Source organism: Jaculus jaculus, chromosome 8, assembly GCF_020740685.1.
Source record: "Jaculus jaculus isolate mJacJac1 chromosome 8, mJacJac1.mat.Y.cur, whole genome shotgun sequence".
Taxonomy (NCBI): Eukaryota; Metazoa; Chordata; class Mammalia; order Rodentia; family Dipodidae; genus Jaculus; species Jaculus jaculus.
Window position 1 is genome coordinate 81,564,789 of NC_059109.1, and position 25,442 is coordinate 81,590,230.

The 25,442-nt window shown below is 41.0% G+C and overlaps 1 protein-coding gene and 1 non-coding gene across 2 annotated transcripts in view; both read left to right on the forward strand.

Moving 5' to 3' along the window:
* Positions 1 to 25,442, forward strand: part of Tmc2 (transmembrane channel like 2) — a 115,518-nt gene extending 90,076 nt beyond the window's left edge. The window contains exons 17-19 of the mRNA XM_045157027.1: positions 7,067 to 7,145; positions 9,008 to 9,125; positions 25,222 to 25,442. Coding sequence (XP_045012962.1) covers positions 7,067 to 7,145; positions 9,008 to 9,125; positions 25,222 to 25,442 — 418 coding nt within the window. The remainder of the gene's footprint in view (positions 1 to 7,066; positions 7,146 to 9,007; positions 9,126 to 25,221) is intronic.
* LOC123463160 lies at positions 351 to 462 on the forward strand. Its single transcript, XR_006638764.1, has one exon. It is a non-coding gene; the product is annotated as a U6 spliceosomal RNA (small nuclear RNA).

Here is a 25,442-nt window from a genome sequence, read left to right on the forward strand (position 1 = left end):
TGCCAAATCCTTGAGGATGATGGTAGGTTTGATGATCTCGTACTCCCATACCAACTTAATGCCAACATGGGTGTTCAAGGAATACACTAGGGAAGGAAGAAATAAAGGAAAGGAAGAAACAACAATCAAATATTTCTTTAATTTTTATTTGAGACAGGGAGAGAGAGAAAAAATGGGCACACCAGGGCCTCTAGCTACTGCAAACAAACTCCAGACGCATGTGCCACCCTGCCCATCTGGCTTACGTGGGACCTGGAAAATTGAACTTGGGTCCTTAGGCTTCACAGGCAAGTGCCTTAACCACAAGCCATCTCTCCAGCCCAAGAATCAAATTTGAACTGACATCATCACTGCTCATTTCAGCAGCACAGATACTAAAAATTGAAATGATACAGAGATGATTAACATGGCCCTTGCATGAGTATGAACTGACATCATCAAAATGTGGTGGTACATACCTTTGATCCCAGCACTAGGGGGGCAGAGGTAGGAGGATTACTGTGAGTTCAGGGTCACCCTGATACTACAGAGTGAATTCCAGGTCAGCCTGGACTAGAGTGAGCACCTACCTCCAAAAAATAAAATAAATATGCTGCTATGAGGATGAAGAGATGGCTCAGTGGTTAAAAAAGAAAGTAAGCTTCTTTGTAGTATATTATGGGAACATTTTTAACCTTTCTGTTAATCTCTACCTTTTGTATGTAGTATTTGATCCATTTACATTAGTAGATTTACCAATAAGGTAGCATTTATGTCTGAAGTTTTATATTTTGTTTCTTAGTGTCATATGTTTTCATTATTGACTCATTTGTTTTGTTTTGCTATATTTTCTGAGAGGGTATCACTATGTAGATCAGGCTGGACTCGAATTGCAGCAATCCTCCTGATTCAGCTACCTTGGTGCTGGGATTTCAGGCATGAGCTACCATTCCTGGATCATTAATGCCTTCTTCTCTGTTAAAAAAAAAATAACTGGGGTGGGGGGTGCTGGAGAGATGGCTTAGTGCTTAAGGCCTTTGCATACAAAGCCAAAGGACCTTGATTCAATCCCCCAGGACCCATGTAAGCCAGATGCACAAGGGGTCACATGGGTCTGGAGTTCATTTGCAGTGGCTGGAAGCTCTGGCACACCCATTCATTCTCTCTCTCTCTCTCTCTCTCTCTCTCTCTCTCTCTCTCCCCCTCCCTCCCCCTCCCTCCCTCTCCCTCTCTCCCTCTCTCCCTCTTTCCCTCTCTCCCTCTCTCCCTCTCTCCCTTTCTCTCTCGCTCTCTCAAATTAATAAATAATAATGATAAAATTTTTTTAAATGGGGGTTGCTGGAGAGATGACTTAGTGGCTAAGGTACTTGCCTACAAAGCCTAAGGACCCAGGTTCAATTCCCCAGAATCCATGTAAGCCAGATGCACACAGTGGTGCATGCATCTGGAGTTCATTTGCAGTGGTTAGAGACCTGATGTGCCCATTCTCTCTCCCTCTCCCCCCCCCCAAATAAATAAACAAGAATAAAATATTTTTAAAAGAATTTTCTGGGGCTGGAGAGATGGCTTAGCAGTTAAGCACTTGCCTGTGAAGCCTAAGGACCCCGGTTCAAGGCTCGGTTCCCCAGGTCCCACGTTAGCCAGATGCACAAAGGGGCGCACGCGTCTGGAGTTCGTTTGCAGTGGCTGGAAGCCCTGGCGCGCCCATTCTATCTCTCTCCCTCTATCTGTCTTTCTCCCTGTGTCTGTCGCTCTCAAATAAATAAATAAAAAATGAACAAAAAAAATTTAAAAAAAAAAAGAATTTTCTTTTTTCACTTTTTAAAAAAATTTTATTTATTTGAAAGAAGAGAGAGAATAGACATGCCAGGGTCTCCAGCCACTACAAATGCATGTGTCCCTTTGTGCATCTGGCTTTGTATGGGTACTGGAGAATCAAACCCAGGTTGTTAGTTAAGTGCCTTAGCCACTGAACCATCTTTGTTGTTGTTTGTTTATTTGTTTGTTTGTTTGTTTTCCAAGGTATGGTCTCACTCTAGCCCAGGCTGACCTGGAATCATTATGTAGTCTCAGGCTGGCCTCGAACTCACAGTGATCCAACCTACCTCTGCCTCCCTAGTGCTGGGACTAAAGGTGTGCACCACCACACCCAGTTATTATTTTCTTTCTCATTCTAGCCCAGGCTGACCTAGATCTCACTCTGTGGACCCAGGCTGGTGTCAAACTCAGCAATCTTCCTACCTCTGCTTCCCAAGTGCTGGTATTAAAGGCATGCACTGTCATGCCTGGCATAAATTTTTACTTTCTAGTGTAGCAATTTAGTCCCTTTAAAGGCATGGGTTTCTTTAGTTCCTTAAATACATATTCTAGGAGCTGGAGAAACTGCTCAGTGGTTCAAGACACTAGCTTACAAAGCCTGATGGTCAGGGTTCGATTCCCCAGTACCCATGTAAACCAGATGCACAGAGTGGGACATCTGGAGTTTATTTGCGGTGGCAGCAGAGCCTGACATGCCCTTCTCCCTCTCATTCTCATACCTCTTGCATCCTCCTCTCCATACCTCTCTCTCTCTCTGCTTGCAAATAAAGATTTAAAAATAAATAAGTACTTTAAATATCTATTTATTTGAGCTGGGTGTGGTGGCACATACCTTTATCCCAGCACTCAGGAGGCAGAGGTAAGAGGATTGCCATGAAACTACATAGTGAATTCCAAGTCAGTCTGGGCTTGAGTGATACCCTAACTTAAAAAATAAAAAAATAAAAAAATTTTTTTTGGAGAGAGAGAATGGGTATGCCAGGGCCTCCTGCCATTGCAGATAAACTCCAGACTTATGTGCCACTTTGTGCATCTGGCTTTATGTGGGTACTAAGGAATCAAACCCAGGCTATCAGGCTTTGCAAAAAAAGTGCCTTTAACCACTATGCCATCTCTCCAGCCCCAGTTATTCTAATATATCTAAAATATTTAAAGCTGGGCTGGAGAGATGGCTTAGCAGTTAAGCACTTGCCTTTGAAGCCTAAGGACCCCAGTTCGAGGCTCAATTCCCCAGGACCCACATTAGCCAGACGCATAAGGGGACGCACGCATCTGGAGTTCGTCTGCAGTGGCTGGAGTCCCTGGCACGCCCATTCTCTCTCTCTTTCTCTCCTTCTCTCTGTCTCTCTCCCTCTCTCTCCCTCTCTCTCTCTCTCTCTCTTTCTCTACCTGCCACTTTCTCTGTCTGTCACTCTCAAATAAATAAATAAAAAATAATAAACAAAAAAATTAAAATATTTAAAGCCTTTGTCTAAAGAAAAAACTGTTCACATTGACTCCGGTGCAATAAGAGAACATTTGGCATTGTCCAGGGAGCTACTTAAAAAATCAGTGGCAATTTTCTGGAAGGAAGGGTCTGAAGGAGTTCCAACACTATTCCACCCCCTCCAAAGATTACCATGATTTGGAGCTGTTGATTTTCAAGCCTACTAAAGAAATGGGTGGCTAGGTAAATGAGATAACTTCAGATTTGCCAAGTTCCCTGTTGTTTACAGAGAGCCAGCTCCTTCCTGTGAAAAAGACCCTGAAACACTTTGATTAATTTTCAGAGTTCTGGAAAGGTTGATTTTTTTTTTTTTTAGTAAGTCTTATTCTAGAGCCCAGGCTGCCTTGGGTTTAACCTTGGCTCCTCACCCTCTCAAGCACTTGGATTACAGGGATGTGCCGCCATACTCGGCCAGGAAAAGCTAATGCTAACCATCTTTTTGTCAGGGTTCTTACTGCTTTTGTGGAGGATAGAGTTTTGTTGTTGTTGTTGTTGTTGTTGTTGTTGTTGTTGTTTCTGAGGTAGGGTCTCACTCTGGCTCAGGCTGACCTGGAATTAACTATGTAGTCTCAGGGTGGCCTTGAACTCAGGGTGGCAATCCTCCTACCTCTGCCTCCCGAGTGCTGCGATTAAAGGCGTGCATCACCACACCCGGCTGAGGATAGAGTTTTTAAAGGTCCTTACCAGGGCATGTTTGCTGAAATGTGGAGTGAACTTTGGTCTTGAATGGCCTATAAAGGTTTTGTTAAAAAGCCTTTCTCTTCATCATTATTATTCCTTAGCCATGTCTCTTTGTCTCTGCCTGTTTCAAGAAATGGCTGTGCCAGCTCCTCATCAGAACTGCCAGCTTCCCTTGGCCTGTCAGTGCCTGGCTGCCACACCATGGCTGCTGGCCTGGAGAGGGACTGAAGCTCCACACTCAGTTAACGCCACTCCTGAAGCACCTTCTCCCAGTAGCTTCTGGAGGTCCATTCAGACTCAGGTGTTCTGGAAGCCTACAGGACACCAACAAGATTACATAACCCTTGAACTTGTGCGTCTGCTCAGTCTGTTCTGTACCCTGGACACTGCCATAGATATCAGGGAACACTTCAATGTCATTTTACATGCTCACATTCCAATATTCTCTACTTCTAAGTCTTGGCATGAGAGAGATGACATAATAGTGATGTAAGGCCTGGGAGTGACCAAGACCACACAAACCACTCTGAGGCAAAGATGAAAGCTTATTCAGGAAAAGCACAAGCTGCCAGGCCCACTCACAAGAGAGGAGCCCAGCCAACCTGAGTTTTCAGGCTGTGGGCTTTATAGGGCTTCAGTTGAGGGAAGGTGAGAAAGGAAAAATGCTGAATAAAAAGCCAGGTTGTGACACCAGAACAGTGACCAGGTGATGAGTTAAGGGGGCAGGAAACCATGACCTGGGACATTGTTAGGCAAGGAAGGGATAATGGCTGGGTGGTTTCTTGAAGAATGTGGATAATCCACTTCCATGCCTGTCACCATCCTGCTGTCCTTGGTGACACCATTTTGGGAGCCTGTCCCAACCTAACAAATGACAACCTCTGGTCCCCTGAGTAAATGACAGAACCTAAACTAATGCCAACCTGATCCTCACAGACACCTAAACAACCCCAGGAAGAACATAGCCACCCTTGAATTTTAGGTGTGAGATCATGAGCAAGACAAGTTACCCCTCTGACCTTTGATTCCTCTATAATGAGATGTAGAAATTCTCTGGAAAGATCACTCCAATGTCAGTATGAGTAAAAGTAGAGTTTATTACTTGGGGGCCAAAATGCTTGAGGTAGCCCCCCAAAGAAGCTTTGTCCCAGAGCTGAGATTTTGTTTCCATATTATAGTTTTCAGAACCAAAAGGAGGGGTCAGTGAACAAACAAGATGTGACAATTTGCATAGCAATCATTTCTGTAGTCAGGCCACCCTAACAGTGAACTCCCTTTTACTTTGTTTTAGCCTAAACTGTCTTTCCTTCTTATCATCCCTTTGGGTCCTTTCTGGACAGTTCTCTCTTTGGAATTTTTCCATCTGCTAACAAAGATAAGTTTTAGCTCCTCAGCAATTAACTCTTATAACAACTCAGTGAATCAGTTCAATTTTTAGCTTCTTTTCTACCACAAAATGAGTTAATTAGCCACAATGGAGAGAAGTGACACAAAGTAGGATCCTTACAAAACAGATCTTTGTCCTTTCTCCTGTCCTCCTGTTCTCCTCCCTTCACCCCATAGTCCTCTGAGTCCTTGCTTCAGGAGGCTCAGATGATAGCCTCTGAGCCACTCTGCCCCAAAGACCATCTGGTTCCTTCCTCTTTTCTGGGTGGAGAGAATACTGCTGAGGCAACTGTGGGTGTCTCAACTGTGAAGAGGCTCCCCGGCCCAAAGCAGGAGCTGGAGCAGTGGAGGCTTCACACCCACAGAGGAAAGTGACTACTAAGAATGTGCCTTGGGCTGGAGAGATGGCTTAGCGGTTAAGCACTTGCCTGTGAAGCCTAAGGACCCCGGTTCGAGGCTCAGTTCCCCAGGTCCCACGTTAGCCAGATGCACAAGGGGGCGCACGCGTCTGGAGTTCGTTTGCAGAGGCTGGAGGCCCTGGCGTGCCCGTTCTCTCTCTCTCTCTCTCTATCTGTCTTTCTCTCTGTGTCTGTCGCTCTCAAATAAATAAATAAAAAATTAAAAAAAAAAAAAAAAGAATGTGCCTAAAAACTCACAGACAACAGGTGACAGAGCATCCAACCCAGATAGCACTTTGGCTTATGCAGCCCCTCTCCCCCCAGATGGTACAATTCAGGTCACAGATTTTGTGGAAGAAAACTCTGGGGCAGCCTCAAACAACACCAGCCACCCAGTTAACCAATCGAAGTTGGACTCAAAACCCTAAATCCAGACAGGCTAATGTCTTCTGGACAAAGGAACATCAGTCCATCTGCAGTTACATTTCTAGACAATTTGAGGGCAAATCATGTAGCACCTCCATCTCTCTTCCCTCAGGAATGAAAGAGATTAAAGCTTCATGCGTAGGTCCCAAGGAGTACTAAAGGGTAGGATGACCTTCATTGAATTACCTAACCTCTTTGAGTCTCTGGGTGTGATGTGGAAATATGGAAGTCATCCTTCCTACTTCATCAAGTCCTCATCAAAACCAGTGAAAACGCCAGGCGTGGTGGTGCACACCTTTAATCCCAGCACTTGGGAAGCAGAGGTAGGAGGATTGCCAAGAGTTCGAGGCCAGCCTGAGACTACATGGCAAATTCCAGGCCAGCCTGGGCTACAGTAAGACCCTACCCCAACAATCCCCCCCATAAAAAAACAGTGAAATGGGAGGGATGTTCATGGTACTGGGCAAGTGCCCAGGAAATAGACAAAAAGCCCTGTTACTTCTCTTCAGAATTAGGGTGATTCCTTGTTGTTGTTTGTTTGTTTGTTTTGAGGTAGTCTCATTCTAGCCCAGGATGACCTGGAATTCTCTCAGGGTGGCCTCAAACTCATGGTGATCCTCCTACCTCTGCCTCCCAAGTGCTGAGATTAAAGGCAGGTGCCACCACCTAGGGTGATTCCTTTTGCCATTCTTTTTGGAGAAGCCTGAGAGCTAAACATTTAGCTTAATAGGACTGAGATGAATGGGGTATCCAGGACCAATTCCACGTTATCATGTTAAGCAGAGAATTTAGGGTAGGAGAACTAAGCCCACCCCGCCAGAGACAAAGCCTTGTACTTGTTCCAGGGACCCCAAGATGCCAGGATTACAGTAGACAAGCTTTTCTCTTACAGCTTGGCCATCTACTACCTGAACTCAGTTTCAAAAAGCCTTTCCAGAGCTAATGCCCAGCTGCGGAAGAAAATCCAAATGGTGAGTCTGCCAGGAGCTTCATCCTGAAGGGTAAAGACATCATGATTATGTTTCTCTCTAATGTGTTCTGTGATCCCAGTTATATTATCTCAATGGCTTTCTCCTAAACCAGTTCTTTAAAATATCTGAATCAGGGGCTGTAGAGATGGCTTAGCGGTTAAGTGCTTGCCTGTGAAGACTAAGGGCCCTGGTTCGAGGCTTGATTCCCCAGGACCCACGTTAGCCAGATGCACAAGGGGGCGCATGCATCTGGAATTCGTTTGCAGTGGCTGGAGGCCCTGGCGCGCCCATTCTCTCCCCCCGCCCTCTCTCTCTCTCCCTCTTTCTCTGTCTATTTGTCGCTCTCAAATAAAAAATAAACAAAAAGAAAAAATCTGAATCGGGTGTGGTGGCACACACCTTTAATCCCAGTACTTGGGAGGCAGAGGTAGAAAGATCACTGAGTTCACAGCCAGCCTGGATCTACAGAGTGAGGTCTAAGTCAGCCTGGGCTAGAGTGAGACCCTGCCTCAAAAATCCCCCCAAAATATATTACATGTATAAATATTCATATAGATATATATAATTTGTATCATAGGAAGTAACCTGTAAGATTCGTGCATTTAGAGTGTGAGGATATTTGGGGTCCATAAGAGTAATGGCAAATTTTGAAGCTTTAGAACAGGAGAAATTCAACTCATATATAATAAATCCAGTACCCACAATAATTCCTACAAATTAAGACATAGTATAAGGACTGGAGAGATGGCTCAAGAATTAAAGGTTATTGTTTGCAGAGCCTGATGGCCTGGGTTGAGTTCCCCAGTACCCATGTAAAGCCAAATGCACCAAGTGGTATATGCATCTGAAGTTCATCTACAGTGGCAGGAAGCCCTGGTGTGCCCCCCTTGCAAATAAACAAATAATTTTTAAAAATATAGAGAGAGTATAAACCAGGTGTGGTGACACATGCCTTTAATCTCAGCACTCAGGAGGCAGAAGTAAGAGGATTGCCATGATTCAAGGCCACCCTGAGACTACACAGTTAATTCCAGGTTAGCCTGGACCAAAGTGAGACCCTACCTCGAAAACCAAGACAAAAAAAAAAAAAAAAACACAGTATAAGTGATAGACAGCATAGGACAGTGGTACAGCAAGTGCAACAATCACAAGGCTCCGGATTCTATCACTAGCACAAAAACACAAGCCATGCTGAGCGTAGTGGTGTGCGCCTTTAATCCCAGCACTCAGGAGGTAGAGGTAGAAGTATCACCCTGATTTTGAGGCCATCCTGAGACTACATGTGAATTCCAGGTCAGTCTGGGCTATAACAAGACCCTATCTCAAAAAAAAAAAAAAAAAAAAAAAAACAGCCTTCGGAGTATAAACACTAAAAGCAATAATGCTATTTTCCCTACCCTAAAGGCTCCTCAGTCCCTCAGCAGATGGGCAGCTTCTCTCATCATCTCAGCTGATACCATGACTTCTGATTGGCCCCTCTAGACACATAATCCCTAAAGGTCAGACTCTAATCCTCTCTAAACCCTGTCCTCATGACTTTTTGTCACTCTTCTGGAACTAACTTGATCTGATTTGCACCCATTCTCCACAGCACTTCCTTGTGTTGCCCCGCTGGGCTCTTGCCCAGATATAGAAAACCACTGAAATAGAGGAGGGGAAAGGTTAGATGTTCTTTCGAGTGCTGTGTGAACCTGAGAGTCACAGGCTACACTCTCCAATTAGTTGTATAACCAACAACAGAGAGCTGAAGGCAGTCAGCAAGAACTGAAAACAGTCTTACTGTGCCTCCCGCCACCCAGGGTTCTAAGTCTCAGACACCCATATCTCTGGCTGCCACTAATAGTTTACTTCTTTTCCTGCAGCTCCGTGAAGTTGAGAAGATCCACAAAGCTGTTAAAGGCAGAACCACAGTCACAAATTCAGAGGACACACCTAAAAACAGCTCCAAAAATGCCACCCAGCTACAGCTCATTAAGGAAGGTAAATTCTCTTCCATGTTGATGGCTTATATGGCCAAATAAAGAGTATATAATATAAAATTTGGTTGACATAGGATTAAAATCAGAATAAATATAATATTTATTTAGCTACATGAAATTGGTCAAGTTCATACAGGAATAAATTATACCATCTACCTCGTGGGATAGTGAGAATAAAAGGAGATTTTGCATATAAAATATTAGACCAGACTCCTGGCACACAAAATGAACCAGTGAACATTTGCTAGAGATTGTAGTTTGTATATTCTAAACCAGAGACACATAGTAATATATAGAATGAAGGGTAGAAAGGGTCATATAAGAAGTTTCCCCAGAAGAGTCTCAGGTGTTTAAAGAGGAATGATCATAGACGAGGCTGTAGCACAGGAAGGAGGAAAGGTCAAGTTGAAAGAGACCATCTTTGAGGTGATCCCATTTCCCAAGAATCATCCTGTTTTAGCTGGGTCAGTATTCAGTAATGCTGAACTTGGATGTGAGAACTGTATAGGATATACCAGAAATTACTGTTGTTTAGGAGGTAGGAGTTTCAACATGTGGTCCCATTTCCTACCAGTTGCATTTTACTTATTCTTTGCTACTATTTTTAAGAATTAACTAGAATGTTACTGACTTTTCTAAGAAATAGGTCCAAAGGCTGGGTGTGGTGGTGCATGCCTTTAATCCCAGTACTTGGGAGGCAGAGGTAGGAGGATTGTCATGAATTTGAGGCCACCCTAAGACTACATACAGGTCAACTTCAGCTAGAATAAGACCGTACCTTGAAAAACCAAAGAGAAAAGAAAAACAAAAAGAAATAGGTCCAAAATTTCTAATAACTCAAACATAAAAAATGTTTAATTTCACTGAATATTTCTATTTGATGGCTATAAGTAGAGACAGAGAAGGGGAAACATGATTGTTCCCATCCCATGGCTCTGGCTGTATTGATTGTGTGCATGAGGAGTGGCCCAGAATGTGTAGCTGGTACTGGTGTAGGAGTGAGTTTGAAATCAGGAATGGTGGTTCATGCCTATACCTCCAGCATTCAGTAGAACACAGGAGGATCAGAAGTTCAAAGTCAATACTAGCCACACCAAAGCAGCCTAGGGAGGGAAATAGAAACACAGCAAAATACATTCTTCTACTGAAAAGTGAAGGTATATAAGTTATTATCAACCACAGAAGAGAATCAGGAGAGACCAGGACTTTCCAGAAAGGAGGAAACCAGCCAGAATCTCACCATGGTGCCAGCAGCCCCAATCTGTGAGCCCACTTGCCTGGTGGTACAGAGCAGCAGGAGCAGAAACAAAGTGAGGGGATTTCCCATTCACATCAGCCTCCTTGCAAAGTCAAGAAACCTGAAAGAAAAAAAAAAAAAATGAGCCAAGTGTGGTGGCACACTCCTTTAATCCCAGCACTCAAAAGGCAGAGATAGGAGGATTGCCAATTGCTGTGAGTTCGAGGCCACCCTGAGACTACATCATGAATTCCAGGTCAGTCTGGGCTAGAGCGAGACCTACCACAAAAAGCCAAAAAAGAAAGAAGAAACCTTAAAGAGAAGATAGCAGAGGCCAACTGAGCAGCTACTGAAGGAAAATTCAATTGGGACCAGCTGAGCAGCTCCAGTATGACTCCAGGCCCCCTGCAAAGTCTCCCATTTCCCAACCATGAAGGCTGTGAACTTCTGGAGAACTCATTCACTCCCGGCCACCCAGCACAAGAGGGATCAAGGTGGGCAATCAGCGTTGGTGAGATTGGAAGCCATCCCAAAAGGTAACAGGTCCTACTTATACAAAGCCAGCTACATAGGCCTGCACTGGAAGTGCTAATCTCTCTTTCCATGTCAGGAAAGATCATGTATTCCATTTGAATGATATATATTCTTGGTTGGCATTACCCTTCTCCAATAAGCTTTATTTTGATGTTGACTATTGTTGCCTTTGATGTTTCCTGATTTTTATGGCCTCTGTCTTTTTCTTAAGTCACTATTGGGGGCAAGGACTGGATTGGCCCCAAGCTGACTTGGAACCATTTCAGACTAGAAATCTCTACCTCTAAGTTGACAGGAGTAAGGATGTGGGGCAACACACTCCCTTAGAAACCTTGGCTTTACTAGATTATCTGTTTAGTTTAATTCCCACTCATAACTTCTCTGTGCTGGTTTTGATTCAATGTCTATATTGCTCAGTTGAATTTTAGAATTTACCAGTAATTTGCTTCACCCAGTCTACTACAATGCTTGAATAGCAGGCAAACTCCATACCTAGGATCACTTTTGCTGTTTTTCTTAGAGTATAAGAGCTACACCTGGCACCTTAAACTACTACACTGAAGATATATAAAGTCAGATTTACATGGCTAATAACACTGCAGATCATTAGAAAACCCACACATCAAATTAATTTAAGATGCAAAAATCTCTACATTATAATACAAGAAACACAAAATATCAAGACAATGCACTCCCTCCAAAAATTATAAATCTATCAGAAATGACCTCCAGTAAGTTAGATGAAATGTCTCACAAAGATTTCAAAACAAAAAATTGATTATATCTATGTTCAAAGAAATCAAAGAAGAAAACCAACTCCTGAAGGAATCCCAAGAGAACACAGGAAACCAACTTAATTTAATAAGGAGGTCAGTATAAAACATGAGCAAGGAAAGAATGAAAAAATACCAACCAGAAACACTAAAACTGAAAAATGTAAGAAGTCCAATAGAAAACTCTGTATAAAGTCTCACCAGTAGGGTGGATCAAGGAAAAGACAGAATATCTAAACTAGAAGACCAGGTGGCAGATCTAATACAGTCCAACAAAGAGAAAAACAAATATGGAGGTATGAATGGGAGTTTAAAGACATTTGGAACACTATGAAAAGATCAAACATAAGAATTCAGGGCATAGTAGAAAGAGAAGAAATTCACTGCAAAGGCATAGGCATAACAGGTATTTTCAACAAAATCATAGAAGAAAACTGCCCCCAAGTAGGGAAAGTGATGCCAATACAGATACAGGAAGTCTATTGAATGCCAAACAGACAAAATCAGGAAAGAACCTCTCACCATCATATTACAATTAAACTGCAAAACTCACAAACCAAAGAAAATATACTGAAAGCAGTTAAAGAGAAAAATCAAGTCACATACAAAGGCAAGTCCATCAGGATAACAGCAGATTACTCAACACAAACTTTAAAAGCCAGATGGGCTTGAAATGATGTATTCCAAGTTCTGAAAGATAAAAACTGTCAACCAAGATTACTTTATCCATTCAAATAGACAGATAAGGACATTCCACAACAAAAGCAGACTTAGGGAATATTTGAAGACAAAACCATCTCTACAGAAAATATTCAAAACAGCCAGGCATGGTGGTACATGCCTTTAATCCCAGCACTTGGTAGGCAGAGGTAGGAGGCTTGACATGAGTTCAAGGCCACCCTGAGACTACATAGTGAATTCCAGGTCAGCCTGAGCTAGAGTGAGACCCTACCTTGAAAAAACAAAAAGAAAAAGAAAACCCAAGATCCCTTAACTTGTTGCCTCCAAAAAACTCACCTTTCCACAAAAGGTGGACACTATGTTAGGGTGAAAAGTTGGAAAATCGTGGTTCAAGCAAATGGGTCTAGAAAACAAGTGTCACTATCTTAATATCTGACATGGTAGACGTCAGACCAACATTAGTTAAGAAAGACAAGAAAGGTCACTTTATACTGATTAAAGGAGCACTCCAACAGGAGGACATTACAGTCCTAAACACATATATGTGCCTAACTTGGGGACTCCCAATTTCATCCAAAAAAAAAAAAAAAAAACCTACTAAAGCTAAGGTCCACAAGATAACACCAAACACAGTTGTACTTGGTGACTTCAACACCCTAATCTCATCAAATGACAGGTCATCCTGGAAAAATAAATAAATAAACAGAAATGCATCTGGATTAAATCAGGTCATAGAACACATAGATCTAACAGATATCTACAGAACATTTCACCCAAATGCTGCAGATTACACTTCATTTCAGCAAATTTCCCAAATAGAACATTCTCTAAAATAGATCATATATTAGGACACAAAGAAAATCTTAACAAATACAGGAAAATTGAAATAATTCATTTCACTCTATCTGATCACAATGGGATTAAACTATAAATCAATAGCAAGAAAAGCTATACAGCATACACAAAATCATGGAAACTAGATAGTACACTACAAAATGATGAATGGTAAATGACGAACTTGAGAAGAAAGTCAAAAAATTCACAGAATCAAATGATAATGAGAACACACAACATATCAAAACATTTGGGACACAATGAAGACAGTCCTAAGATGGAAATTTATAGCTTTAAGTGCCTATATTAAGAAATTAGGGAGCTAAATAGAGAGTTCTCAAAGGAAGAAATACGAATGGCATATAAGCATCTAAAAAAATGTTCTACTTCACTAGGGAAATGCAGATTAAAGCTACATTGAGATTCCATCTCACTCCTGTCAGATTGGCTACCATCATGAAAACAAATGATCATAAATGTTGGCAGGGATGTGGAAAAAGAACAACCCTTCTACACTGTTGGCGGGAATGCAATCTGGTCCAGCCATTGTGGAGATCAGTGTGGAGGTTCCTAAAACAGCTAAAGATTGATCTACCATATGACCCAGCTATAGCACTCCTAGGCATATATCCAAAGGACTCATCTCATTTCCTTAGAAGTACGTGCTCAACCATGTTTATAGCTGCTCAATGTATAATAGCTGGGAAATGGAACCAGCCTAGATGTCCCTCAACAGATGAGTGGATAATGAAGATGTGCCACATTTATGCAATGGAGTTCTACTCAGTGGCAAAGAAAAATGAAGTTATGAAATTTGCAGAAAAATGGATGGACCTGGAAAGTATTATACTAAGTGAGGTAACCCAGGACCAGAAAGCCAAGCGCCACATGTTCTCTCTCATATGTGGATCCTAGCTACAGATGATTGGGCTTCTGCGTGAGAATGAAAATACTTAGTAGCAGAGGCCAGTAAGTTAAAAAGGAGACATAAAGGGTAGAGAAAGGAAGGGAGGAGGATACTTAATAGGTTGATATTGTATATATGTAATTACAATGATTGAGATGGGGAGGTAATATGATGGAGAATGGAATTTCAAATGGGAAAGTGTGGGGGTGGGGAGGGAGGGAATTACCATGGGATATATTTTATAATCATGGAAAATGTTAATAAAAATTAAAAAAAATAAATAAATAAGAATAAAAATAAAAATATATGTATATACAAAGGGGCTGGAGAGATGGCTTAGTGGTTAACCATTTGCTGTGAAGCCTAAGGACCCTGGTTCAAGACTTGATTCCCCAGGACCCACATTACCCAGATGCACAAGGGGGCACACATATCTGGAGTTCGTTTGCAGTGGCTAGAGGCTTTGGTGTGCCCATTTTCTCTCTCTCCCTCTCTCTCTCTCACTTTCTCTCGCTCTCTCTCTCTCTCCTCTCTGCCTTTCTTTCTGTGTCTGTCACTCTCAAATAAATAAAAATAAATAAATACAAATTAAAATATATACATACAAAGAACTCAAGAAACTAAATAATTATGCCGGGTATGGTGGTGCACGCCTTTAATCCCAGCACTAGGGAGGCAGAGGTAAGAGGATCGCTGAGAGTTCGAGGCCACCCTGAGACTACAGAGTGAATTTCAGGTCAGCCTGAGCCAGAGTGAGACCCTACCTCAAAAAAACAAAAAAAAAAAAAAACTAAATAATAAGAAATCAAACAATCCAATTAAAAAATGAGCTATGGAACTAAATAGCGTTTATAAAAAAGAAATACAGATGGAATATAAGCATCCAAAAAAAGTTCTACATCTCTAGCCATCAGGAAAATTAAAATTAAAACTACTTTGAGATTCCATCTCACTCTTGTCAGAATGGCTACCATCATGAAAATAAATGACAATAAATGCTAGAAAGAATGCAGAAAGAGAGGAACCCTTCTACATTGTTGGTGTAAATTAAATCTGGTACAGCCATTTTGGAAATCAGTGTGAAGAATCCTGAGACAGCTAAAAGTAGATTTACCATATGACTCAGCTATACCACTCCTAGGCATATATCATAAGGACTCATCTCACTACCTTATAAATACTTACTCAACTATGTTTATTGCCACTATATTCACAATAGCTAGGAAATGGAACAAGCCTAGATGTACCTCAACTAATGAGTGATAATGAAGATGTAGCACATTTACACAATGGAGTTCTATTCAGTGGTAGAGAAAAATGAAATTTGCAAGAAAATGGACATATCTGGAAAGGATTATACTTAGTGAGGTAACCCAGGCCCAGAAAGCCAAAGTCAAATGTTCTGTCTCATATGATACAAAGATTGGACTTCTATGTGTGTAGGAATTAAACTCAGTAGCAGAGGCCAGTAAGCTAGAAAAGCGATATAGAGGGGATAGAAAGAGAGAGGGGACTTAATAGGATGTTATTATATATATGTAAGTAGAAGAACAGGTTAATGGGTATGAAAAGACCTTAAGTAAGGTCAGGGGAAGATACTGAGTAAAGGAAAGGTAGAGGGAGGGCTAATCAAAATATAAGAGGATATAAATAAGTCATATGAAAACCTGCTTTGTTGGACAATGGCACACCCAGAAGCTGTAGATTTTTACTAGAAAATTTTAAGTGCCAGAGATAGGATACCTTCCAGTGAGTTTTTGCCCAAAGAGGTCCCTGATGTCCCCAAAACATTACAGGCCATTGCTGAGGCCCTTGTTTTCCCACCAGGAACAGACAGTAAGACCCTATTGTTGAAGATTCCATATACTTGGGATGCAAAATCACTGAGAAATCCTGCTGAAGCTGAGCTGAAAAGCTCCTCCATGTAGACCAGTTGACAGAAAGCTGGAAAAAGCTATGCTGCATGCAGTTCAATATAAGAGAGAGAAATCACTAGTGGAGATACTCAACAGTGGACACTGCAAACCTTAAATTTAGCCAGCCAGGCCAAATAAGGCAATGGGTGCAACAGTGGCATGTCTGTATGTCTGTTATGGGGGAAAACAACCACTCTCTAATTGAACTGGAGGCCTGTTCCATAGGAGAGAATACATCCCTGGTACTGGAAACCTACAACAGGGGCAGCCATGAGCCTAGGGGTGTAACGTCAGCTGCTGTCTGGCTAAATGTATATACTATGCTCACCAAACTGTCCAGTAAGCACTTCTCTTAATGATTATACCCACATATTAATGCTACTCTCACTTTTGGTTAGAGAAGCCTCTCTTTTCAGATGGTGGTGACCTTGGGATGACTCAGAAGGCACCATGGTGCTGAGAAGTGACAGAAGAGTGCTCAACACTGCAATATCTCTATCACACCTTCCAAGGCTCAGGGTCTATTGCAGAACAGGTGGTGGAAAGAATGTAAGAGCCAAAGGAAGAGTAGGACTCCTTACAATACACTCCTCCAAACACAAAATGGCCTGGATATCCATGACCTTGCAGTGCCTGACACTACCTACACAAAACCATCATAATAGGAGCAAAAGATAATGACATAATTATTGAGGGGAGAAGGGGTATGATGGAGAATGGAGTTGCAAAGGGGAAAGTGGGGGGACAGAGGAGATTACCATGGCTTATTGTGTACCTTTATGGAAGTTGTCAATAAAAAACAATAAATTAAGGGCTAGAGAGATGGCTTTGCAGCTAACGTGCATGCCTGTGAAGCCTAAGGATCCAGGCTTTACTCTCTTGGTTCCACATGAGCCAGATGCGCATGGTCGCTCATGGATCTGGAGTTCATTTGCAGTGGCATACCCATTCTCTCTTGCTTGCTCACTCGCTCTCACACACTCTCTCTCTTTCTCTCTCACGCTCTCATAAATAAAAATAAAAATCTTTAAAACTAATTTTTTAAAGAGGTTGAAAATCATTTTATTTTATTTTCAAATTTCTATTAAAAACTTCCATGATTATAAAAAATATCCCATGGTAATACTCTCCCTCCCCCCCACTTTCCCCTTTGAAACTCCATTCTCCATCATATCCCCTGCCCATCTCAATCAGTCTCTCTTTTATTTTGATGTCATGATCTTTTCTTCCTCTTATAATGGTCTTGTGTATGTAGTGTCAGGCACTGTGAGGTCATGAATATCCAGGCCATTTTATGTCTGGAGGGAGCATGTGGTAAGGAGTCCTACCCTTCCTTTGGCTCTTACATTCTTTCTGCCACCTCTTCTGCATTAGACCCTGAGCCTTGGAAGGTGTGATAGAGATATTGCAGTACTGAGCACTGCAGTCACTTCTTTCCAGCACCATGATACCTTCTGAGTCATCCCAAGGTCACTGCTGTCTGAAAAGAGAAGATTCTCGACCAAAAGTGAGAGTAGCATTAATATAAGGGTATGAACATTAAGAGAAGTGCTTACTGGACAGTTTGATAAGCATAGTATATACATTTAGCCAGACAGCAGCAGATGTTACTCCCCTAGGGCTCATGACTACCCCCGTTTTAAGTTTTCAGTATCAGGAATGTATTCCCTCCCATGGAGTGGGCCTCCAGTCCAGTTAGAGGGCAGTTACTTTCCACCATGACAGACATGCTACTAGTGCACCTGTTGGCTCATTTGGCCAGGCTGGCCAGATATAAGGCTTGCAGTGTCCACTGTTGAGTATCTTCACTGGTGGTATCTCTTTCTCCCATTGAACTACATGTAGAATGTCTTCTTCCAGCTTTCTGTCAGCTGGTCTACATGGAGGAGGTTATCAGTTCAGTTCCAGCAGGATTTCTCAGTGGACCTGGAGCTCAAGTATATGGAGTCTTCAGCAATAGGGTCTTACCATCTATTCCTGGTGGGAAACCAAGGGCCACAGCAATGGCCTATAATGTTTGGGGGGCATCAGGGATCTCCCTGGCCAACAACTCACTGGAAGATATCCCCTCCCTAGCACTGAAAATTTTCTAGAAACAATCTACAGCTCCTGAGTGTTCCATTGTCCAAAAAAGTAGGTTTCCATATGACTTACTTATATCCTCTTAGATTTTAATTAGCCCTCCCTCCACCTTTGCTTTACTCAATCTCTTCCCCTGACCTCACTTTGGGCCTTTTCACCCACATTAAACTATTCTTCTACTTACATATACACAATACCATCCTTTTAAGTACTCCCATCCCTTCCTTTCTCTTCCCTTTATATCTCTTTTCTAGCTTACTGGCCTCTGTTACCGAGTTTTTTCCTTCTCACACAGAAACCCAATCATCGGTAGCTAGGATCCACATATGAGAGAGAACATGTGACTCTTGGTTTTCTGGGCCTGGGTTACCTCACTTAGTATAATCCTTTCCAGATCCATCCATTTTTCCTACAAATGTCATAACTTCATTTTTCTTTACCATTGAGTAGAACTCCATTGTATAAATGTGCCATATCTTCATTATCCACTCATCAGTTGAAGAACATCTAGGCTGGTTGCATTTCCCAGCTATTGTGAATTGAGTCACAATAAACATGGTTGAGCAACTATTTCTAAGGTAATGAGGTGAGTCCTTATGATTTATGCCTAGGAGTGCTATAGCTGGGTCATATGGTAGATCTATTTTTAGCTGTCTTAGGAACCTCCACACTGGTTTCCACTATGGCTGGACCAGATTGTATTCCCACCAACAGTGTAGAAGGGTTCCTCTTTTCAGCATCCTCACCAGCATTTATGGTCATTTGTTTTCATGATGGTAGCCAATCTGAAAGGAGTGAGATGGAATCTCAACATAGTTTTAATATGCATCTCCCTGATGACTAGGGATGTAGAACATTTCTTTAGATGCTTATATTCCATCTGTATTTCTTCTTTTGAGAACTCTATTTAGTTCCATGTCACATTTTTTAATTGGCTTGTTTGGTTTCTTATTATTTAATTTTTTGAGTTCTTTGCATATCCTAGATATTAATCCTCTATCACATGTGTGCTGGCAAGGATTTTTTTTTCCTATTCTGTAGGTTGCCTCTTTGCTTTATTCACAGTGTACATTCCCATATTAAATCTTTGTAATTTCATGAGGTCCCAGCGGTTAATCTGTGGTTTTATTGCCTGAGCAATTGGGGTTATATTCAGAAAGTCTTTGCCAAGAACAATATGTTGAAGGGTTTCCCCTACTTTTTCCTCTAGCAGTCTCAGAGTTTCAGGTCTGATGTTAAGGTTTTTAACCCATTTGGATAATATTCTTATGCATGGAGAGAGAGAAGCATCTACTTTCGTCCTTCTACAGATAAATATCCAGTTTTCCCAGCACCATTTGCAGAAGAGGCTGTCTTTTCTCCAATGTGTATTTTGGCATATTTGTTGAATATCAGGTGGCTATAGCTACTTGGACTTACATCTGGGTCCTCTGTTCTGTTCCACTGATCTACATGTCTGTTTGTGTGCCAGTACCATGCTTTTTTGTTACTATGGCTCTGTAGTATAGGTTAAAATCAGGTATGGTGATACCACCAGCCTTATTTTTGTTGCTCAATATTATTTTAGATATTCAAGGTTTTTTGTGATTCCAAATGAATTTTTGGATGGCTTTTTCTATTTTCGTGAAGAATGCCATCGGAATTTTGATGGGGATTGCATTAAATGTGTAGATTGCTTTAGGTAAGATTGCCATTTTCACAATATTGACTTTTCTGATCCAAGAACAAGGGTTGTTTTTCCATTTCCTAGTGCCTTCTGCAGTTTCTCACTTGAGTGGTTTTAAATTTTCATTGTAGAGATCCTTTACTTCCCTGGTTAGGTTTATTCCAAGGTACTTTACTTTCTCTGATTCAATTGTGAATGGGAGTGATTCTCTGATTTTGTCCTCTATGTATTTGTTGTTAACATATAGGAATGCTACTAATTTCTGTGTATTTATTTTGTATCCTCCTACATGGGTATAGGTGTTTATCAGCTCTAACAGTTTGCTGGTAGAGTCTTTAGGGTCCTTTATGTATAGAATCATGTCATCTGCAAATAACAACTTCCTTGCCAATTTGTATCCCTTTTATGTGCATATCTTGCCTTATTGCTATGGCTAAGACTTCCAGTACTATATTAAATAAAAGTGGGGACAGTGGACACCCTTGTCTTGTGCCTGATTTTAGTGGAAAAGCTTCCAGGTTTTCTCCATGTAGTAATATATTGGCTGTAGGCTTGTCATAAATAGCCTTTATTTTATTGAAATATGTTCCTTCTATTCCCAGTCTCTGTAAGACTTATATCATGAAGGGATGTTTCATTTTGTCAAATGCTTTTTCTGCATCTAATGAGATGATCATGTGATTTTTACTCCTCAGTCCATTTATATAATGTATTACATTTATCATTTTGCATATGTTGAACCATCCCTGCATCTCTGGGATAAAGCTTACTTGGTCAGGGTAAGTGATCTTTATAATTGTTGCAGTCCCGTTTGCATTGCTGGTAGAAATCACCCAACCAAGAGTAGCTTCTGGGAAAAAGAGATTTATTTTGGCTTACAGGCTCGAGGGGAAGCTCCACGGTGGCAGGGGAAAACGATGGCATGAGCAGAGGGTGGACATCACCCCCTGGCCAACATAAGGTAGGACACAGCAACAGGAGGGTGTGCCAAACACTGGCATGGGGCAACTGGCTATAAAGCCCATAAGCCCGTCCCCAACAATACACTCCCTCCAGGAGGCATTAATTCCCAAATATCCATCAGCTGGGAGCCTAGCATTCAGAACACCTAAGTTTATGGGGGACACCTGAATCAAACCACCAAAATAATATATTCTTGTATTCTGTTTGCCTATATTTTATTGAGAATTTTTGCACCTATGTTCATGATGGAGATTGTTCTGTATTTGTTTTTCTGTTCTATCTTGGCCTGGTTTTTGTATCAGAGTGATGCTGGCTTCATAGAAGGAGTTTGATAGGATTCCTTCTTTTTCTATTTTATGGAAAAGCTTAAGAAGCAATGGTGTTAGTTCTTCCTTAAAGGTCTGGTAAAATTCACCAGTGAATCCATCTGGGCCTGGATATTTTTTAGTTGGGAGATTTTTGATAACTGCTTGGATCTCCACACTTGTTATAAGTCTATTTAAGTGATTAATCTCATCTTGATTTAATTTAGGTAGATCATATCAATCAAGAAAATCATCTATTTCTTTCAGATTTCCATACTTAGTGTAGTATATGTTTTTATAGGATGTCCCTATGAATTTTTAAATTTATCTGTTATCTGTTGTGATGTAGCCTTTTTCATCTCTAATTTTATTAATTTGTGTCTCTTCTCTCTTTCTTTTGGTCAGATTTGGTAAAGGTTTATCAATCTTATTAATCCTTTCAAAGAACCAAAGCTTTGTTTCATTGATTCTTTGGATTTTTTTAAATTTCTATTTCATTAATTTTGCACTAATCTTTATTATTTCTTCCCATCTACTGATTTTTGGTTTGTTTTGTTCTTTTTCCAAGGCTTTAAGGTGAAGCATCAGGTTATTTACTTGCAACCTTTCTAATTTCTTAATATAGTCACTTAAAGCTATAAATTTACCTCTTAGGACTGCCTTCATTGTGTCCCAAAGATTTTGGTATGTTGTGTTCTCATTATCGTTTGACTATATACATTTTTTTATTTCCTTTTTGACTTCTTCATTGACCCATTCTTCATTTAGTAGTGTATTGTTTAGTTTTCAAGATTTTGTGTATGCTCAATAGCTTTTCTTGTATTGATCTGTAGTTTGATTACATGGTGGTCAGATAGAATGCAAGGAATTATTTCAATTTTCCTGTATTTAAGATTTTCTTTGTGTCCTAATATATGGTCTATTTTATAGAATGCTCCATGTGCTGCTGAAAAGAATGTATATTCTGCAGCATTTGAATGAAATTTCCTGTATATATCTGTTAGGTCCATTCCTTCTATGACCTCATTTAGTCCAAATGTCTCTCTGTTTATTTTTTCCCAGGATGTCCTGTCAATTGATGAGAGTGGGGTGTTAAAGTCACCCACCACCACTGTGTTTGGTGTTATCTGTGACCTTAGTTCTAATAGTGTTTGTTTTATGAATTTGGGAGCCCCCATGTTAGGTGTATATATGTTTAGGATTGTAATGTCCTCCTGTTGGAGTGTGCCCTTAATCAATATAAAGTGACCTTCCTTATCTTTCTTATCTAATGTTGGACTGAAATCTACCTTGTCAGATACTAGGATAGCAACCCCTGCTTGTTGTCTAGGCCCATTTGCTTGAAACACCATTTTCTAGCATTTCACCCTAAGATAGTGTCAATCCTTTGTAAAAAGGTGGGTTTCTTGGAGGCAACAAATTGAAGGATCCTGCTTTTTAAACCAGTCTGCAAACCTATGTCTTTTGGTTGCGGCATTGAGGCCGATGATACTAAGAGATATTACTGTAAGGTGTGTATTTATTTTTGCCATTTTTTTTGTAATTCTTCCAGTTTTGCCTTTGCTCTCATATATTAACTAGTATTTGAGTAATGTTTGTTTTTTCCAGTTTCCTTATATGTGTTCTTTTCTTTCTCTTCAGCATGAAGGATTCATTCATGTATTTTCGGTAGAGCTGGTTTTGTCTTCAAATATTCCTTTAGCCTGCTTTTGTTGTGGAATGTCCTTATTTCTCTGTATATTTGAATGGATAGAGTTGCAGAATAAAGTAGCCTTGGTTGACAGTTGTTATCTTTCAGAACTTGGAGTATATCACTCCAAGCCCTTCTGGATTTTAAAGTTTGTGTTAAGTAATCTGCTGTAATCCTGATGGGCTTGCTTTTGTAGGTAAGTTGATTTTTCTTTCTAACTGCTTTCAATATTTTTTCTTTGGTTTGTGTGTTTGGTAGTTTGATTATAATATGGCAAGGAGAGGTTTTTTCCAGATTTTGTCTGGTTGGTATTCTAAAGGATTCCTGTGTCTGCATTGGCACCTCTTTCCCAATTTGGGGAAAGTTTTCTTCTATGATTTTATTGAAGATGCCTACTATGACTCTGGAGTAAATTTCTTCTCCTACTATACCCTGAATTCTTATGTTTGATCTTTTCAAAGTGTCCCAAATACCTTGAAATTCCCATTCATACTTTCCTATTAGTTTGTCTTTCTCTTTGTTGGCCTGTATTAGATCTGCCACCTGGTCTTCTAGCTTAGATATTCTGTCCTCTCCTTCATCCATTCTACTGGTGAGATTTTCTACAGAGTTTTTTATTTCATTAACTGTGTTCTTTATTGCTAGTCATTCTAACTGTTTTTTTGTTATTATTTCTATTTCCTTATTTATGTCTAGTATTGACCTCTTTATTTCATTAAATTGGTGTCCTGTGTCTTCTTTGATTCCTTTGATTTCCTCTTTCATTCCTTTGACTTCTTTGAACATATTTATAATCATTCTTTTTAAATCTTTCTCAGGCATTTCCTCTAACTTATTCTCACTGGAGGTCATTTCTGATGCATTAATACTTTTTGGTGGATTTATATTGTCTTGATTTTTGGTGTTTCTTGTGTTATAATGTATATATTTTTGCATCTTGGATCAACTTAATGCTTGGATTTTCTAGTTACCTGGGGATTATTAGATGCATTAATCAATCTGATGTTATATATCTTCAGGGTAGGAGCTTAAGGTGCTAGGTGTGTCTCTTAAGACTCTCAGAGTATCTACAAAAGTGACCCTAGGTGTTGGGTTTGCCTGCTATGAGACTATTCAAGTAGGCTGACTGGAACAAAATACAGATAGATTCTAAAATTTAACTAAACAATGTATACTTTCAATGAAAAACCACACAGAGTATCTATGCAAGAGTAGGTATTATGACAACCAGATCCTCTATCGACAAGGATGTTAAGATTTATGGTTTGTTGAGGGTTCCAAGTTAGCTTGTGACCAAGTGAGACCTTTCCCTAATGTATAACAGAAGAAGAAACAAAGCCACTTCAAACCAAGAAGCAACAAATAACAAGCCCAAAATATAGCTTGTTTAAGAATGGCAAATCTGACTATCCATCAGACTTAACATATAATTTATCCTGATATGGAAGGTGCAATTAGCACTTCCAGCTCAGGGCTATATACCAGGTTTATTAGGCAGGTACTGACCTGGTGTAATCTCAGTTACCTTTTGGAATGATTTTGGTCTCAGTTATGCTGCACTCCTGTTTGGGTCCCTCTTTGGTGCACTGTGGGTTCAAGTAGGCTGGCTGGGTGGCTGGGTCGCTGGATCGCTGCTCTGTTCACCAGAGCTGGGCATTGGTGGTGGGGGAGGGGAGGCTGTGGCTGCTGGCTCTAGTTCTCTCACTGGTCCACGTGATCCTCTACCTGGTGATCTGCTCCTCCATTGTTCACTGCCGCTCTCCCTTCACGTTTCTTGAGTTTGCGAAGAGCTCCAGTGTGAGTGGAAAATCCCCTTGCCTGGCTTCCAGCAGCTCAAGCCAAGCCAGCCACTGTGGTCCTGCGGACCTGGTGCCTCTGCTGCTGGAGCTGCTTCTGCTGGCCCATGCGGGCTCTGGATGCTCTGGATCTCTCCTACTTCCCTGCTGCTATTTTAATTTCTTATACACCTCACTTTTTAGCAAAAGTGTGTATTTTGCTGTTTTTTTGTTTTGTTTTGTTTTGTTTTGTTTTTGGCTTTTTCTCCCCTGGGTTGCTTTGGCGTAGTTCCTACACTGTCATCTTAACCAGAAAATTCAAAGTCATCTTTAGCTATACAGAAAGAAGAGATCTCTTGGAATTGGGAATAGGTGGTAGTGATGGAAACTGCACTACTTTCAAACAGTTTGCATAGCACTTCCAGTTCATTACCAGATTTGACCCTGGCCATCACTTTGAGAGGCTGTTGTTAGCATTGTCCCAATTTTATACTCCAGAAAATTCAGAATATGAGCTCTAGTCTAAAGTTACAGTTCAAAACCTAGGTCCCCAGACAGCAGAAAATACTCCTCCAACCTATGTATTCATAAATGTCAGACCCCTCAGGTTAATCTGACAACTCTAATATCATCAAATATTACTAAAATCTACAAATACTGCAGGGTGGCTGCAGAGAGCTCCATTCAAGCTGTACAAAACCTCCTATGTCCTCATTTTTGTTTTTGTTTTCCAGAGTCCATATCTCACTCTCCTAACCAAACTCAGGCCATGGACAAGAAGGCACAGGGTGCTGGCACTTCCAGTGCTTATGGTAGAATCTCACAGCCTGCCTCCTGGAACCTCCTTGGATCTCAGCCTCCAGAAGTCAGACTAGACTCTGGCCACCACCAATCTCAACCTCAGATTTGTAGGTCAACCTCTGGAAAGAGGGCTCAGAGGCAACCTCCCCACTGA